The sequence below is a fragment of the Cetorhinus maximus genome, chromosome 1 (genome assembly GCF_964194155.1).
Source record: "Cetorhinus maximus chromosome 1, sCetMax3.hap1.1, whole genome shotgun sequence".
NCBI lineage: Eukaryota > Metazoa > Chordata > Chondrichthyes > Lamniformes > Cetorhinidae > Cetorhinus > Cetorhinus maximus.
The window spans coordinates 146,935,973-146,954,001 of record NC_135879.1 but is presented as its reverse complement, the minus strand read 5'-3'; the positions used below and the strand labels follow the sequence as shown (position 1 = coordinate 146,954,001).

General features: G+C 41.2%; 1 protein-coding gene across 2 annotated transcripts in view; it reads right to left on the bottom strand.

Moving 5' to 3' along the window:
- The window catches only part of cep135 (centrosomal protein 135), a 165,368-nt gene that overhangs the window by 13,181 nt on the left and 134,158 nt on the right, over positions 1-18,029 (bottom strand). For both annotated transcript variants that reach the window (XM_078548085.1, XM_078548094.1), the window contains exons 21-22: positions 10,280-10,465; positions 7,726-7,935 (exon numbers count right to left, since the gene is read on the bottom strand). In XM_078548085.1, coding sequence (XP_078404211.1) covers positions 7,726-7,935; positions 10,280-10,465 — 396 coding nt within the window. The remainder of the gene's footprint in view (positions 1-7,725; positions 7,936-10,279; positions 10,466-18,029) is intronic.

Below are 18,029 nucleotides of genomic sequence, written 5' to 3'. Positions count from 1 at the left end.
CACTTATCCTATCTATATCCCTTTGTAGCCTCCTTATGTCCTCTTCACAGCTTACTTTCCTACCTATCTTTGTATTATCAGCAAATTTAGCAACCATACCTTCAGCCCTTTCATCCAGGTCATTTAAACAAATTGTAAAAAGTTGAGGCCCTAGCACTGATCCCAGAGGCACACCACTCATTACATCCTGCCAGCCAGAAAATGACCAATTTATGGCTACTCTGTTTCCTGTTAGGTAGCAAATTTTCTATCCATGCCAACATGAAACTCCCTACACCATGAGCTTCTATTTCTGCAATAACTTATGATGTAGCATTTTATCAAATGCCTTCTGGAATTCTAAGTACAGTACACCCACTGGTTTCCCTTTATTCACAGCACATGTCACTTCTTCAAAGAACTCCAATAAATTGGTTAAACATGATTTGCCTTTCACAAAACCATGTTGACTCCGCCTGATTACTTTGAATTTTTACAAGTGCCCTGCTATAACGTCTTTAATAATAGCTATTAACGTTTTCCCTCTGACAGATGTTATGCTAACTGACCTATAGTTTCCTGCTTTCTGTCTCCCTCCCTTTTTGGATAAAGGAGTTACATATGCTATTTTCTAATCTAATGGAACCTTCCCCAAACATTCCTAAAGTTTGCTGCCCAGAATTTTAACAGTGAGAGAGCGGGGAGAGCGCCTGAGGCTCCATTTTAAAAAGAGCGGGGGGGGGGTGGCAGGAGGAGAGAAGAGGGCAGACTTCATTTTAAAAAGTGTGGCGAGTGGGGATGATCTTATAGCCATTACGGACACATGGTTACAAGATCATCAAATCTGGGAATAAACATTCAGGGGTATGTGGCTTTTTGAAAGGACGGGCAGGAAGGAAAGGGCGGTGGGGTAACTTTGTCAGTACGAGATGGAATAAGTACGATAGCAAGAACTGGCCTTGGATTGGAAGATGTATAATCCTTATGGGTGGAGGGAAGAAATAACAAGGGAAAGACAACACTGGTGGGAGTAGTCTATAGGCCCCCTAACAATAGCTATATTGTAGGATAGAGGATAAATCAGGAGATAATGAGGGCATGTAAAAAAGGCAGTATATTAATTATGGGTGATTTTAGTCTTCATGTAGATTGGGAAAATCAAATTGGCAGAGGTAGCCACGAGCAATAATTCATAGCGTGTATTCAGGACAGTTTCCTAGAACAATAGGTTGTGGATCTAACCAGGGATCAGGCTATTTTGGATCTGGTACTGTGTAACGAGGCAGGTTCAATAAATTATCTAACAATAAAAGATCCCCTAGGAAACAGTGACCATAACATGGTAGAATTTAGCATTCAGTTTGAGAGTGAGAAACTTGGGTCGGAAACAATTGTGCTAAACTTAAATAAGGGTAATTACAAAGGAATGAGGGCAGAGTTGGCTGGAGTGGACTGGGAAAGAGTTTAGCAGAAAAGACAGTTGATGAACAATGGCAAACGTTTAAGAAAATAGTTCATGACTCAACAAAGATCCCTGTGAGAAAGAAGGATTCTAGGAAGGGGATAAGCCAACCATGGTTAACCAAGGAAGTTAAGGAGTGTATCAAATTGAAAGGAAAAACACACAATGTGGCAAAGATTAGTGGTAAACCAGAGGATTGGGGAAGTTTTAAAAACCAACAGAAGCTGACCAAAAAAGAGAGAGAGAAAATAAACTCTGAGGGTAAACTAGCAAGTAATATAAAAATAGACAGTAAGAGCGTCTTTAAATACATTAAAAAGAAGAAAGAGGCCAAAGTGAACATAGGCCCCTTAGAGAATGAGGCTGGGGAAATAATAATGGGGAACCAGGAAATGGCAGAGGAGTTAAATACTTTGCATCAGTCTTCACGGTAGAATAGCGTTCCAAAAATACTAAATAATTAAGAGGCAAAAGTATAGGAGAAAATAAATACAAAAACTATCACTCAAGAAAAAGTACTAGGGAAACTAATGGGGCTAAAGGCCGATAAGTTCCCTGGACCTGATGGATTGCATCCTAGGATATTAAAGAAGTAGCTACATTGGCCAAAGTAACACCCTTATTCAAAAAGGGAGGGGGACAAAAAACAGGTAACTATAGGGCAGTTAGCTTAACATCCGTCATTGGGAAAATGTTGGAGTCTATTTTAGCAGCAGAGCATTTAGAAATGCATAATATAATAAAGCAGAGTCAGCATGGCTTCATGAAGGGGAAATCATACCTGACAAATTTATTAGAATTCTTTGAGGAGGTAACATGCAGGATAAATAAAAGGGAATCAGTACATGTAATATATTTGGATTTCCAAAAGGCGTTCGATAAGATACTGCACATAAGGCTATTTGATAAGGCAGATACTTTTAATTTATGATGAGCTTATAGGAGTCAGTAGCAAGGCAGCTCATATTGCCAATATGTGAAGTCGGGTTGAGGGAGAAAGTAACAAAATCTAAATCAGGGTTACTATGCATGTATGTGAATGCACAGAGTATAGTAAATAATATTGGGGAGTTACAGGCGCAGATTGCCATGTTGTGGTGGTAAGAGAGACCTGGCTCAAGGAAGGGCAGAACTGGGTGTTAAATACTCTTAGGTACAAGGAGTTCAGAAAAGAGAAGAAAGGAGGGGGGTTGGTGGTATTGGTTAAGGAGAAAGAGGGTGTCCCAGAAGGTTCAAGGACAGAATCAATTTGGCCAGAGCTAAGGAACAAAAAGAGTGCAATTACATTGCTCAGTTTAGTCTATAGACCACCAACTAGCGAGAACAAATCTGCAGAGATGCAAGCATTATAGAGTAGTTATATTGAGTGACTTTAATTACCTGAATATAGACTGGGACAGTGGTAGTGTAAAGGGCGGAGAGGGGCAAAGTTCTAGATTGTGTTCAGGAAAATTTTCTGCATCAGTATGTGTCCAATCCAACAAGAAAAGGCGCACTGGTGGACCTGGTTCTTGGAAATGAGGTGGGCCAAGTAGATCAAGTGTCAGTGGGAGAACATTTTAGGGTGATAATAGAAAAGGACGATAGGCAATCCAGAGTAAGAATAATTAACTGGACGAGAGCCGACTTTGATGGGGCAAGAACGGAGCTTGGCCAGAGAGACTGGAGCGAAAGATTGGCGGGAAAAATGGTAGCTGAACAATGGGCTACTTTCCAAAAAGAATTGATTTGGGCACAGTCAAGGTCTTTTCCATTGAAAGGTAAAGGTAGGGCAAACAGATCCAGAGCTCCATGGATGAAAAAGGAGGTAGAAATTAAGATAAAGAAGAAAATGTATGCTTATGATAAGTGTCAGGCAGAAAATACAACTGAGGACAGAAGGTTCAGAGGGGAGGTGAAACGAAGAGGGATTATGAGAAAAAGACTGGCAGCCAACATAAAGGGTTAAATACAAAGTTTTCGATAGACATAAATAGAAAAAGGGTGGTAAAAGGAGGAGTAGGACCAATTAGGACCTAAAAGGGAGTTTACACATGGATGAAGGGGCCACGGCTGAGGTATTAAATGAATACTTTGCATCCGTCTTTACCAAGAAGGTGGATGCTATCCAGGCTATGGTGACAGACGAGGAAACTCTGTCACTAGAAGGTTTCAAAATTGATAAGGAGGAACTGTTGAATAGACTGTTGGTACTTAAAGTTGGCAAGGCACCGGGACTGGATGAGATGTACCCAAGGGTATTGAAGGAAATGAGAGCAGAAGTTGCAGGGGCACTGGCCATAATTTTTCAGTCCTCCCTAGACTCAGGGGAGGTGCCAGAGGACTGGAGAATTGCAAACATTACGCCTTTGTTCATAAAAGGTTGTAAGGATAAGCCCAGCAATTACAGACCAGTCAGTTTAACTTCAGTGGTGGGCAAGATTCTAGAAACAATTATTTGGGATAGAATTAGTAGCCACATGGAAAAATATGGGTTGATAAGGATGAGCCAGCATGGATTTCTAAAGGGGAAATCGTGTTTAGCTAACTTGTTGGAGTTTTTTGAAGTGGTGACAGAAAAGGTCGGCGAGGGTAATGCTGTTGATGTGGTGAACATGGACTTTCAAAAGGCATCTGACACAGTGCAACACAACAGACTTGTGAGAAAAGTTATTGCTCATGGAATAAAAGAGACAATGTGGATACAAAATTGGCTGAAAAATAGGGAGCAGAGAGTAATGGTCAATGTATATTTTTCGGGCTGCAGGTAGGTTTGTAGTGGAGCTCCCCAGGCGTCGGTATTGGGACCCTTGCTTTTTCTGATATATATTAATGATCTAGATCTTGGTGTGCAGGGGACATTTTCAAAGTTTGCGGATGATATGAAGATTGGGAGTGTTGTAAACTGTGAGGAGGACGGTGTAAAACTTCAAAAGGACAAGTTGGAAAGTTCAATACGGAGAAGTGCAAGGTAATGCATTTTGGTAGGAAGAACATGGGACAGACAATATAAAATAAGGGGTGAAATTTTGAAGGCAGTGCAGGAGCAGAAAGACCTGGGTGCATATGTGTATATATCATTGAAGGTGGTAGGACAGGTGGAGAGAGCAGTTAATAAAGCATATAGTATCTTGGGCTTTATTAATAAGGGCATAGAGTACAAGAGCAAGGAGGTTATGCTGAATTTATATAAGACACTTGTTAGACCTCAGCTGGAGCAGTGTGTACAGTTCAAGGCGCCACATTTTTAGAAGGATGTGAATACATAGACGAGAGTGCAGAAGAGGTTAACAAGAATGGTTCCAGGGATGAGAAACTTCAGTTACAAAGATAGATTGGAGAGGTTGGGACAGTTCTCCTTGGAGAGAAGAAGGCTGAGAGGAGATCTGATAGAGATGTTCATAATCATGAGGGGGCTGGACAGAGTAGATAGGGGGAGTCTGTTCCCACTCATAAAAGGATCAAGAACGAGAGGGCACATATTTAAAGTGATTTGCAAACAAATCAAATGTGACGTGAGAAAAACTTTTTCACACAACGAAATGGTTCAGGTCTGGAATGCACTGCCTGGAAGTGTGGTGGAGGCAGGTTCAATTGAGGTATTCAAGAGGGCATTAGATGATTATTGGAATAGAAACAATGTGCAGGGGTACAGGGCAACTAGGTCATAATACTCATTTGGAGAGCTGGTGCAGATGGGCCAAATGGCCTCATTCTGTGCCATTAAAATTTTGATACTGATTAATGCTGAGGCATTGCTTTGTGACACAATTTATTATTAAAACCAAGAATCTCGTACGCCTTATCAACTAGTCCTTCCACCTTCAAAGATTTGTGCACATGCACCCCCGGGTTTCTCTGAAACTGCACCCAATTTATTTTTTTTTAATATTTCTTCATGGGATGTGTACATTGCTGGCTAGGCATTGCTGCCAGTATTTATCAGCCATCCCTAAATGCCCTCGGCCAGAGGGCATAGCCCATTGCTGTGGGTCTGGAGTCAGACCAGGTAAGGTCTGAACCAGATGGGTTTTTGTAACAATTGGCAATGGTTTCATGGTCATCATCAGACTTTTAATTCCAGATTTTTATTGAATTCAAATTTCACCACCTGTTGTGGTGGGATTTGAACCCGGGTGCCCAGAGCATTACCCTAGGTCTCTGACAATAGCATTATGCCACTGTAAAATTGTACTATTTATTTCATATTACCTTTCCTCAATCTTCCCACCAAAATGTATCACTTTACTGCATTAAATTTCATGTCATGTGTCTGTTCATTTTACTAGTTTGTCCAAGCCCTCCTGAAGTCTGTTACTATTCTCATTACTTATTACATTCCTGAGTTTCAAATCACCTGCAAACTTTGAAATTATGTTGTGTATATGCACACCTGAGTTGTTAATATATAATAAAAAGCATAGTAGTCCCAATACCAACCTTGAAGGAATGCTACTTACTAGTCAGAAAATCAACTGTTCAGCACTTTTCTCTGCTTTACAGCCCTTAGATAACTTGCATCCATGCTACCATGTTCCTTTTAGTCTCTTGGGCATTAATTTTGCTAAACGATCTATTATGTCACAATTTATCAAATGTCTTTTGATACTCTGTATATACAATCTTAATTGTATTACCCTCATCAATCCTCTCCTCTACTTCAAAGAACTTGGTTAAGTTAGTCAAACATGATTTGCCTTTAACAAATTTGTGCCAACTTTTATTTAATAACCCATGTTTTTTCCAAATGCTAATTAATTTTGCCCTAGTTTATTGTCTCTAAAGATTTCACCTATTGTTAAGCTGACTGGCCTGTAGCTGCTTTCTTTTTTTAAAAATCAGGGATGTAGCATTTGCAGGGGAGACAAAAGAGCAATGGAGGTGAAAGTCCCCAAAGTCCCAGAGATTGCTCCCTCATCAGAGAGAGACGACTGGTGGTGAGTTTAACCTGAGAATCACCATGCCTCAGGCAAGGGGTGAGGTTGAGAAGGCGGGGCCTTCATGGTGACCTCAACCAGTACAGGAATTGAACCCACGCTGTTGGTGTCACTCTGCATCAGAAACCAGCTGTCCAGCCAACTGAGCTAACTAACCCCCAATGCAATGGAGGTACTGTAGAGAAGAATTACAAGGCTGATCCCCAGTGTCAAAGGGCTATAACTTAAGATTTCAAAAACTTGGGACTTTCAGTCTGGAAAAGCGGTGTTCTATAGATCATTGTTGATATGTACATTAAATAAACTAATGGAAAAGGTGAATCATGCATACTACTTTTAAATTGTAAGAACTAGGGTATATAGGTTCAAAATGATGATGATGGATTCTCCCGTTGCTTGGTTAATGTCATCTTATGTGTGACATTAGGCCAAGTCTCAATTTGCAAATACTGCATATGAAGTCAGAGTGGGAGGGATGGGTGGAGGCATTGGCTATGCTGTTCAGGCTAATTAAAAGATAAATAAATTAAATTTATATGAGGAAATTGTAGTTCACAAAGATGTGAAATGGACATATAGGTACAGTAGCAGAGGTGACATTAGAATAATTTATGAATCAATTGGATTTTATCTTGAGAAGTACTTTAGGATCTTTCTGGATGAGTGAATTAAGATGTGCTGAATGGCCTCCCATTTGTAATTATTTTGTGAAGACAGCAAAAATGTATGTCAAAAAGATCTGTGTTGAAATCATGAGGAGACCTGGAATTATAATACTTGAGCTACAAAATGTAATCTAAGATTAGGTAGCAAAAATGCATTGTAGAACAATCTTAGAAAACTGGGGCCTTAATATGCATCCTAGGTCAAATCAAAACCCTACAGGGAATAATGGTAACTTATAGCTTCATAATGGCTTTCATTAAGAGGTTGATTACTAAAGTCTCACAGTTCAACCCTATCTTATTCCAAAGGAGAACTTCCCATTGAGTGATTATAGGAATAACTCACATGAATGATTTCAAAAAAATCCAGTATATAATAGAGGCTCTGATAACAATATTGAGTCTGCTGAGAGAATGTACAATTTTAAGATCACCTTAAATGATAATTTTGAAGGTGACTTATTTTGTAACGTGCTCTTGATCTGTCACTCCAAAGTCGAAGTACTAAAATGTTACCATCTGGGTTTCCCTTCTTAAAGTCACATTTGCAAGCTGCCATAATTAGGAAATGGGTTCACAAAAGCAGGAAACACAAACCTATATGATTATATAGGCAGCTCTCGACTGTTAAATAGTAATTTTAATCTAACATTTAAAAATCTTGATTTAACTTAAGCATAGACAATATTCCGTCTAACCATACCCTTTCATGCTCCATATTCTTAGAAGCAAGCTGCCGCAACAACAATTCCTTATTAGAATCCAGCTGGGCGCACAGTTCTCTGACTGAAGCCAGGTCCCCTAAAACATGGCATTTCTCAGCCTGTGTCTGTCGTAACTCTTCCTCCAGTTTGGTCATGCTTTTAGCAGTACAGGAAATCTCCCTCTCATATACTTGCTGGGCAGAAAGGTGCTAAATTAAAGAAGAATTTACAGTAAAGCACACAAAAATATTTGACACATTAGCATTGAAGCAAAAGTTTATGATAGTATAAAAGTTAATTGATGGTGTAACCTATAAGCAGGTAAATATGAAATAAAGAACATTTGATGTTCTTCTTCATTCTTTAATAGAAGTTCAATCTCTACAAATAACAGCATATCAGCAGACGTCGTATGAGGTGTGGCATTGCTGGGACATTGCTTTTGGGGAAATTCCACCTTCAGTAGTCAGTAATCTTTCCACACTCCACTGTATAAAGTTTTGGTCGGCATTTTCAAGCCAGCAGAAATGCGGGCAGTAGGGCCCCTAAAAAAAAAGTGAGGAATGACCTTTCACTCACTTCCCAACAGTCGTGTGCTTGCGACAATTATTCCCCTGGGCCTACTGCTGAGTGGTTCGTGGAGCAGCATCCTAAGTCAGGTGGCAGGGAGTATACAGCAGATTTTAACATGCTAGAAAAAAAATGAGGGGACAAACAACCACTAATGATTCAAGATCTGCTGTGTGAATAATTGATAGGAAGGGAAAGGTTATTAGTAGGAAGAAAAATCTTTAAGACCACACAGCAGCATAATGAAGGAAATTATGCTTGAAAATGTGTCCTGCTGAGATTTGGAAACCTGACAAGCTGACTAAATGTGTTCCAATATGTATTGATCCTGCTGCAACAACATACAATGGTCTACTGGATCGAGTGCTGAGGCTTACAGCCATAGTATTACTAACCTTACAAGCCAATCAATCCCCATGAGAACATCCATCTCACAATAGTCAAGACTGATTTCATGGCAATCAGTTTGGAGTAATGTGTCTTTTTAATGTAATTGCCACCAAATTCAGCAGTGAAGGTTTAAAGAAAATATGCCTTCTGATTTGTTTTAAAACAGATCAACTATATGAAACTTGTGCTGGTATGTGCTTGCTTTCCATGATGATACTGCCATTTCATACTGGTGAGCATCTATTTCTACATCACATGGAAGAGTCCTTCAATCAAAGGAGGCTGTTAATTTACACCAAAGGCACTTCAAGATGACTTCTCTTCATGTGATTGTTGTATGATTGAATTCTTTGAAGATGTGACCAAAATGGTAGACAGGAATATCTACAGATGTTATGTATATGGATTTCCAGAAGACGTTTGATAAAGTTCTTCATAAGACACTGTTAGCTAAAGTTGAAGCTCATGAAATTGAAGTATATTTTTAACTTAGTTGGGAATTGGCTGAGCAGCAGGAGACAGATATGGATAATGGACAGTTACTCTCACAGGCAGGATGTGACTCGTGGTGTCCTACAAGAATCTGCGTTGTGGCCTTAACTATTCACCGCATTTATTCATGACTTAGAGGATGGGATAGAAAGCACCTATCCAAGTTTGATGATGAAATAAACATAAGCGGGACTGTAAAGAGTGTAGATGGAAGCATAAAATTACAAAGAGATATTAAGAGATTAAGTGAATAAGAAAAACTGTGCCAAATGGATTTAAATGTAGACAAATGTGAGGTCATCACTTTGGACCTGAAGAGGATAGAACAGGAGACTTTCCAAATGGTGAAAAGAGACTTGGGGGTCCAGGTACATAGATCATTAAAATGTCATGAACAAGCACAGAAAATAATCAAAAAGACTAATGAAATGCTGACCTTTATATCTAGAATACTGGAATACAAGGGAATAGAAGTTATGCTTCAGCTGTAAAAAACCATGGTTAGACCACACTATCCCAGAGTACAGTGAGCAGTACTGGTCACGATACCTTAGGAAAGATACATTAGCCTTGGAAGGAGTGCAACACAGGTTTACCATAATGATACCTGGACTCCTAGGATCAAAGTATGAGGAGAGATTACATACACTAGGGTGTTATTCCCTCGAATTTAAGGGGTGGCTTGCTCAAAGTTTTCAAGATATTAAGGGGAATAGAAAGGGTAGCTAGATAAAAACTGTGTGTGGTTTGGAAATCCAGGACCAGGGGCCAAAGTCTAAAACTTAGAGCCAGACCTTTCAGGAATGAAATTAGAAAACATGTCTACACACAAAGGTTGGTAGTGGTTTGGAACTCTCTTCCTAAAATGGCAATTGATGCTAGGTCAATTGTAAATTTTAAATCTTAGATTGATAACTCCGAAGCGATATAGGATATGGGGTGAAGGTAGAAACATGGAGTTTGGCTGCAGGTCAGCCATGGTCTGAACAGGTTCAAGATGCTGAATGGCCTACTTTTGTTCCTATATTACATAAAATGACCAAACAGGATACTCAATTTTATGTATATTTTAGATTTACAGACTTTGTTGATATCTAATACCTCCTCTATTTCCTTTTCAAGCTTGACCACTCTTTCCTCAAGATGCCGTCTCTCTGTGTCTACAGACAGGAGCTCCAGTCGAATTGAACTGCTCTCTCCTTCTGCCTGATGGGCCTTGTGCTCCCAGTTCTCAGCCTGATTACTTGCCATTCGGAATTGCTCCAGCATATGATGGAGTTCTTGTTCCTATTATTAACAACAAAGGTAAAGATAAATCTTTCAGACTGAAGAATATCTGCAGAACATACAGACCAATCCTGGTTCTCCTTTCACCTTCATTTTTAGGTACTGCTCCATCAGGGAGTGGAATGAAGGTTCACTAGACTGGTTCCAGGGATGAGGGGATTGCTCTATGCGCAGAGATTGAACAGAATAGGCCTATATTCCCTCAAAGTTAGATGAACAAAAGGTGATCTCACTGCAACAATTCCTTAAGGGGATTGATAGGGTAGATGCTGGGAGGATGTTTATCCTGAAAATGCAGTGTAGAACTAGAGATCACAGTCTCAGGATAAGGGGTTGGTCATTTAGGACTGATATGAGCAGACATTTCTTCACTCAAAAGTATGTGGATCTTTGGAATTCTCCACCCGAGAGAGCTGAGCGTGCTCAGTTGTTGAGTATATCCGAGACAGAGGTCAAATGAATATAGATATTACAAAAATTAAGGGATAAAGAGAAGATGAAGTAGAGATAGAAAATCAGCCATGATCATGTTAAATGGCAGAAGAGGCTCAAAGGGTTGAGTGGCTTTCTCCTGCTATTTGTTAGGTCCTAATCTAACAGATTTGTGCTGAGACTCCCATTGACAACCAATGACCAAGGTAGGTTGAGTTTTGTATGTTCATTTTACAAATACAGATAATATTGATATGAGACCTCTAGTTGCTTTTCACAAGAAATAATTATCTTTAATAGAACAGGTTAATTTCATACAAACCTAATAAAATCATGCTTCTTCTCCCAGCGCTGTCAACAATTAGAGCACACAGAGTGTGCATCTTGTGGGGATCAGAATGTGAACACCCAAATTTCCTCTGGGACCTCATTCTAATTCTGCAGATGCATTTGGACACAGTATTGATTGCAACCAAATAGAAAGGAGGAACTCTGAATGCATTTTAAGCCTTAAAGGGGGCCTTCACTTTAAAGGCCATGCACAATGGAAACCTCAGAAAGGAAATAGTTTTTCGAGGTTTACTAGTGATTGAAACAACAAATATCCAACGTGGAGGCTGCAGGTCATTATTGGTGAGTTCTTAAGTTAATTACATACACCAAAAGTTGTGTTCTTTCTTTGCTATGGTGGTCTTCTTTTGTAAATTGATATGATTCATTTGAATACTTTCATGCTTCTGAGCCATGGCTCAGTTGGAGCAACATCAGGTGATGGTCTACATGCCATTACGGGCTGCCTCAGAGAGAACTGGTATGAGCAGCACTTTAGTAAAAGTCTGCTCTTTGGACCTTCATAGCATTCTTGCAATTTTGCTAGAAATCATGAATCTACTGGGTTGTTGTAAAAAGCCGTCCTTGGGGAGGAAATCTGCTTCCTTGCCTGGTCTTGCTCAGATTTGACTTCAGACCCACAGCAAGTGGTTGACTCTTAACTTCCCTTAGCAAGCTGCTGAGTTGGATCAAAGAAAATCTAAGAATAAAACCAGATGGCCCACTTGGCATCGACCTGGGTACCAGAAACAGCAAAGGCGCACCCTGCCCAGTTGATCCAGCAAAGTTCTCCTCACTAACATCTGAGGACTTGTGCAAAATTTGTGAGAACTGTCCCACAGACTAGTTCAGCAACAGCCTTGCATAGTTATACTTACTGAATCATACATTACAGCCAATGTCCCAGCTTCCTCTATCAACAGTGGTACCGTCAGTATGTAGTGGCCCTGGCAGTCCTCAATATTGGTCTGGACCCCATAAAGTCTCATGGCATCAGGTCAAACATGGGCAAGGAAACCGTCTGCTGATTACCACCTACCACCCTCCCTCAACTGATGAATCTGTACTCCTCCGTGTTGGACATCTTGGAAGAAGCACTGAGGGTAGGAAGGGTAGGAGACTTCAATGTCCATTACCAAGATTGGCTTGGTAACATCACTACTGAATGAGTTGGCAGATTTCCTGAAGGACATACTTGTCAGACTGGACCTGCAGCAGGTGATGAGAGAACCAATGAGAGGGAAAAACCTACATGACCTCGTCCTCGCCAATCTACCTGCCACAGATGCATCTGTCCACGGGAGTATCGATAAGAGTGATACCGCATAGCCCCTGTGGAGACCAAGTCCCATCTTCACACTTAGGACATGGTCCATCGTGTTGTTTTGACACTCACACTGTGATAAATGGATTAGACTAAGAACAGATCTAGCAACTCAAAACTGGGCATCCATGAAGCACTGTGGGACATCAGCAGCAGAAATGTATTCAACTGCAATCCATAACCTCAAGGCCCAGCATATCTCTCGCTCAACCAATACCATCAAACTAGTGGACCAATTCTGGTTCAACCACCAGTGTAGGAGAGCATGCCATCACTAGGCATACCTAAAAATGAGGTGCCAACCTGACGAAGCTCCAACACAGGATTACATGCATGGTAAACAGCAGAAGCAGCTTACTATAGACACAGTGAAGCAATCGCACAGCCACCAGATCAGACCAAAACTTTGCAGTTCTGTCAAATCCAGTATTGAATGGTGGTGGACAATTAAACAACTAACCAGAGGAGGCAGCTCCAGGAACATCCCCATCCTCAACACTGGCAGAGCCCAGCATGTGAGTGCAAAAGACAAGGCTGAAGTATTCACAACCATCTTTGGCCAAATGCATTGATGGATGATCCATCTCAGCCTCCTACTGAGGAACCTACCATCACAGATGCCAGTCTTCAGACAATTTGATTCACTTCATTATAGCACTGGAAACAGCAAAGGCTACGGACCCTGACATTATCCGGAAGTGGTACTGAAGATTTGTGCTCCAGAACTAGCTGTGCCCTTAGCCAATCTGTTCCAGTACAGCTACAATACTGGCATCTACCCGACAATGTGGAAAATTACCCAAGTATCTCCTGCCACAAAAAGCAGAACAAATTCAGTCTGGCAATTACAGCTCCAGAACTCAATACCACCTTAATGCAACAATTTGACAAAGTGTGGCAGCAAAGAGCCCTTGAAAAATTGAAATCAATGGGAATCGGGGAACTCTCCACTGGTTGGAGTCACATCGAGCACAAAATCAGTAGGTTGTGTTTGTTGAAGGTCAATCATCTCAGCTCCAGGACATCGCTGCAGGATTTCTTCAGTGCCACGTCCTAGGTCCAAACATCTTTAGCTACTTCAACCCCAACTTCAGGTCAGAAATGGGGATATTCGCTGCTGACTGCACAGTGTTCAGTCCATTCGTAACTCCTAGATCCTGAAGCAGTCTGTCTGCATGCAGCAAGACTTGGATAACATTCAGGCTTTGGTTGATAAGTGGCTTGTGACACTCAAGTGGCAGGCGATGACCATCTCTAACAAGAATCTAGCCATGTCTCCTTGACATTCAACAGTGTTACCATAATTGAAAAACAATAAGCCTAGGAAAGCGCACTGCAGAAAAATGGGATCAAGATTCCAAATGGAATTAAAACCAAAGATGATGGCTGGAATTTTCTGCCCCCGTTGGTGTCAGGCATCACTGGCTGGTGTGGGCGGATTAAATGGCGAGAAAGCCAAAAATCTGTTGTATGCTGTTCTGAAAGCAGTTTGCGATTGTCTGCTCCACCTGTCAATGTGTGTTTCCTGTCGCCGGATGTCTGGAACATCATTTTAATACATTTGCATCTAATTATGAGCCCTGCTCTACGGAATCAAACCCCTCATGCTGGATAATCTAGACATGCAATCAAGCATATGTGATTCACAACTGTACATAAGTGACGTGCACCTGGTGAGCTGCACTTCGCTTGGGATTTCGAGGCTTGTTTGCCTACCTTTCTTCGGTCAGCACTCACGGTCATTAGTGCCAGGCTTCGTAGGCAGCGCCACATCACTTTTAAGGGGGCTTATGGGCAGGTCTCTGCCTACCACACCAGCCGTATGGTGGGGTGGTTTTTCAATGGCTTGCTTGGGGAAGTGGCCTCAGGCAAGGGAAGAGAGGTTGCGGGCTGAACTGGATAAGGGGAGTATCCCAGGGTGCATGTGAGGGCACATGGTGATCTGCGCAATTTGCCTCAAGATGGTGAGGGCTGAGGAGGCAGTCTCCAGAGGAAATGAGGCCAAATAATGATGTGAGGGTTTGTGTGAGAGTGTGAGTGGTGATGTCCCTTGAGCTGGCAGTGAGTGAGATGCCAGTGAATGTGTGATGGCTTGTGAGTGTGAGTTTAGAGTGTTGAGATGGTTGTCTTTACCCTGGCAGCACGGATGAGACCATTCATCCATTTTCTGCACTGGATGGCCGACCTCCTGTGAGCAGCATTGGCACTGATCAACTTTGCCACCGCCTCCCAAGCTGCAGTGGTGAGACTGATGGGCCTCCTGCAGCCAGAGCGAGGGTTGAGGACATCACCGTGGGCCTCCATGGTTTCTAGAAGGCGTCCCAGGGACGCATCTCTGAACTGGGTGGGGGTCGGTTGGGGGCGGGGGGGAAGGAGAGAGAGACTGCACTCTTTGCTTTTGGGGTCATGTCTTGAACAGTGACCTCCGAGGCTACAGCTGCAGTTTAAATATGGCACCCTGTATGCGGATGCGGCAAGGAAACAGCATGGTGGGCAAATCAGAGGCCGCCCACCAGCAAGGCGGCGTGTTTCCTGTGGCTGCATAACTAATGACGCTGGAATGAGATGATATAGCATGAAAACCCACCACTGCAGCCGGCAGGTAAAATGTCCTTTTTCCCACCCACTTCCGCATTTAGTGCAAACGTGGGATAATTCCGACTGATAAGTCTGTTCTCAGCTAAGAGTTTGAAGCTATAACATGCAATTTTTGCAGTTTGAACCATTTAAAAGCATGGTAATGCTGGGAATGCATATTAATTTTAAAGAAGACTGGCTGTTAAAATCTGAATCCGTGGTACTGATGCAAGTTTGCAGTTTATTCAGAAAGGAAGGCAATTTGTTCTGCATCATATTTGGGACAGTGGTGTAGTGACAAATGTTGAGGTGCAGGAGCTCTAAGAAAATGCGTTGACAATATCATTTCTAATTCTACTATTAATGTTGTTTTCCTACGTATTAATCACAAGTCCCAAACATCAGTAAAACTATGCTTTTTATGTGAAGAATATTAGTGCCGGTAGGCATTTTATTTCAAACCATGTGGTATTTTGAATCATCAATCTTTAGCATAGCTACAATTTCATTATGCAACAGTTTAATTATTTAAGTTAAGCATATTAAAAACATGAATTACAAAAAACTTTACTTACTTCTGACTGGGGGATGATATATAGAGGGGCCACTGCTTTTCTTGATTTATATTTATAACCTAGACCTGGGTGTACAGGGCACAATTTCAAAATTTGAAGGTAATGCAAGACTTGGAAGTATTGTGAACTGTGAGGAGGATAGTGATAGACTTCAAGAGGATATAGACAGACACGTGGCAGATGGATTTTAACATAGAGGGAGGATGAGGGAGGGGCGAGGAGGGGGAGAATGGGGCATGGAAGGCGTAAGAGAAAGAATGTGGGGTGGGAGAGGAATGAGACATGGGAAGGAATGAAATAGGAGAAGGATTTTGGAGTGAAGAGTATGGAGGATTTGGGGGGGGGGAAGGGGAGGAAGGTTGGGAACAGGCAGAGAAATGGTCAGGGGTGAGGAAGGAAGGGGATAGATTCTGACCTGCTTCCTCAGGTTACTGGGTTGGCAGGGGGTGTGGAGCAGCCTAATGCATTTAAATACAGGGTACAAATCCTGCAGTCAGGAGTTAGGGCTGAGGAACTGTCACCAAACAAGAGCCTCTGGTGAATCCTCAGATAATAGGCTTCATCATTTGTTGAATGAACAAAGTACAAACAGATCAGTGCAAAATATTGTTCCTCTTAAGAGTTAACTTCCCCCCCCCCTTAAGAACACCAGAGCCAACACCAAAAAAAGCCATGTGCAAAATAGGTGCTGAAATTCTGAATGTTTCTAGAAAACAGAAAATGCTGCAAATATTCAGCAGGCCTGGAAGCATGTGTGCAGCGAGAAACAGAAAGGAAAGATCATGGACCTGAAGCCAAAGTACAGTACTGGAAAATGTTTAAGAGATGCAACAGTTAACAGCACATCAGTGCCGGGCTAAGTTAAGCTTTCACAAACATGCTTAGTGAAAACATCTCAGTGTTAAACTGACCAAAAAAAGGTTCCAGGAATGGACTTAGGTGTCTGAACAGATCTCTAGGACAGCCTGATCTTGGCTGTGCAGTCAGTCAATCACCTAACACTCACTCAATAACCGGAAAAATGCAGTATGTGGAGTACAAAGATTACTTTAAATGCAATGAGAGCCATAGAAATGAAAGATGATCCCCACTCCCCCATACACAGTGAGTGCGGTTTACACATCTTAATACAGGACCCAGAACCCATGAAACCAAGTGGTAAATCCTTGTTCTTATTGCAAAGCCTTGTGCGAACAAGCTTTCCTGTTAATCACTCATTGCTTTGATGGTGGTGTTAGGAGGGAAAGTGAAACAGTTCCATTGAACTGTTATTGTTCTTTTAGTCATTAAACAGTCTAGTAAGTTATTTTTTAAATAGAAGAACAAAATGCTTCTGATTAAAATTGCTTGGGAACTTCCTGAATTTGAAACACTGTAAAGCGGGGAATGTGGTTCATTTTCTTTGCCCTGCTTGACTGACCCCGCCTCTGTGAAACTTCTTCACCAATTAGGGCGCTCGCAAAAACTTTTTCTGATCAATCCCAGAGCACATGTAGCTTTCAGGCCAGAGTGTAAAATTGGCGGGGAAAAGAGTGCGCAACTTGGCACCACGACGTATATATTTGTTTGGAAATTAATGTTTCCCTCAAGGCTTTAAAAACGTAAATTGCATTCAGGTCCCCAATCACTTACACTGGGGCCCAGGAGTTAAGGAATCGTCTGCACCCCCCCGCTCTCCCGGGCCCTGGTCGGAGATGCCAGAGCAGCACTCTGGTGCGCTCCGGCAGCTCTATATCCCTGATTTGGAACTAAAATTAATATCCTACAATGAATTGTAATTAAATTACATTATTGCAATTTCTATCCATTCAAAATTCTAATAAAGTTTTTTCCACCATGTTCTAGATTTTAAACAGATTCATGGCCCAGTTAATTTTGTAATCAGATATAGTGTTGATATAATTTAATACTTCATAGAACTTTGATACATTCATAAAATATCACTATTTCTTACCAAAATTTGTGCTCTATATCTTATACATAAATGAATTAAAATTGCATTAACTCATTTGGATATTTCGACCAATCACTAAATAAAGAAATAGCTAATTTACTAAATTAAAGGCCAAAAGGCGTGTTCCACTGTGCTTTACCATTACAATGTCACAATTCATCTATCAGCAGGCTCTGAATGAAGAAATTAATGTGCGCACAATGCCTTAATATATTCAGTTGGTTGAATGACAAGCCAATCAATCAGCAAATAATTTGTTAGAGAATGATCAGTCTTACTCTGGTTCAAAGTTTACATTAAGAAACCAGCTGTAAGAAAGAAAATACATTATTATGGTTAATAACAGACAAACGTACTAGGTTTCAGATTATC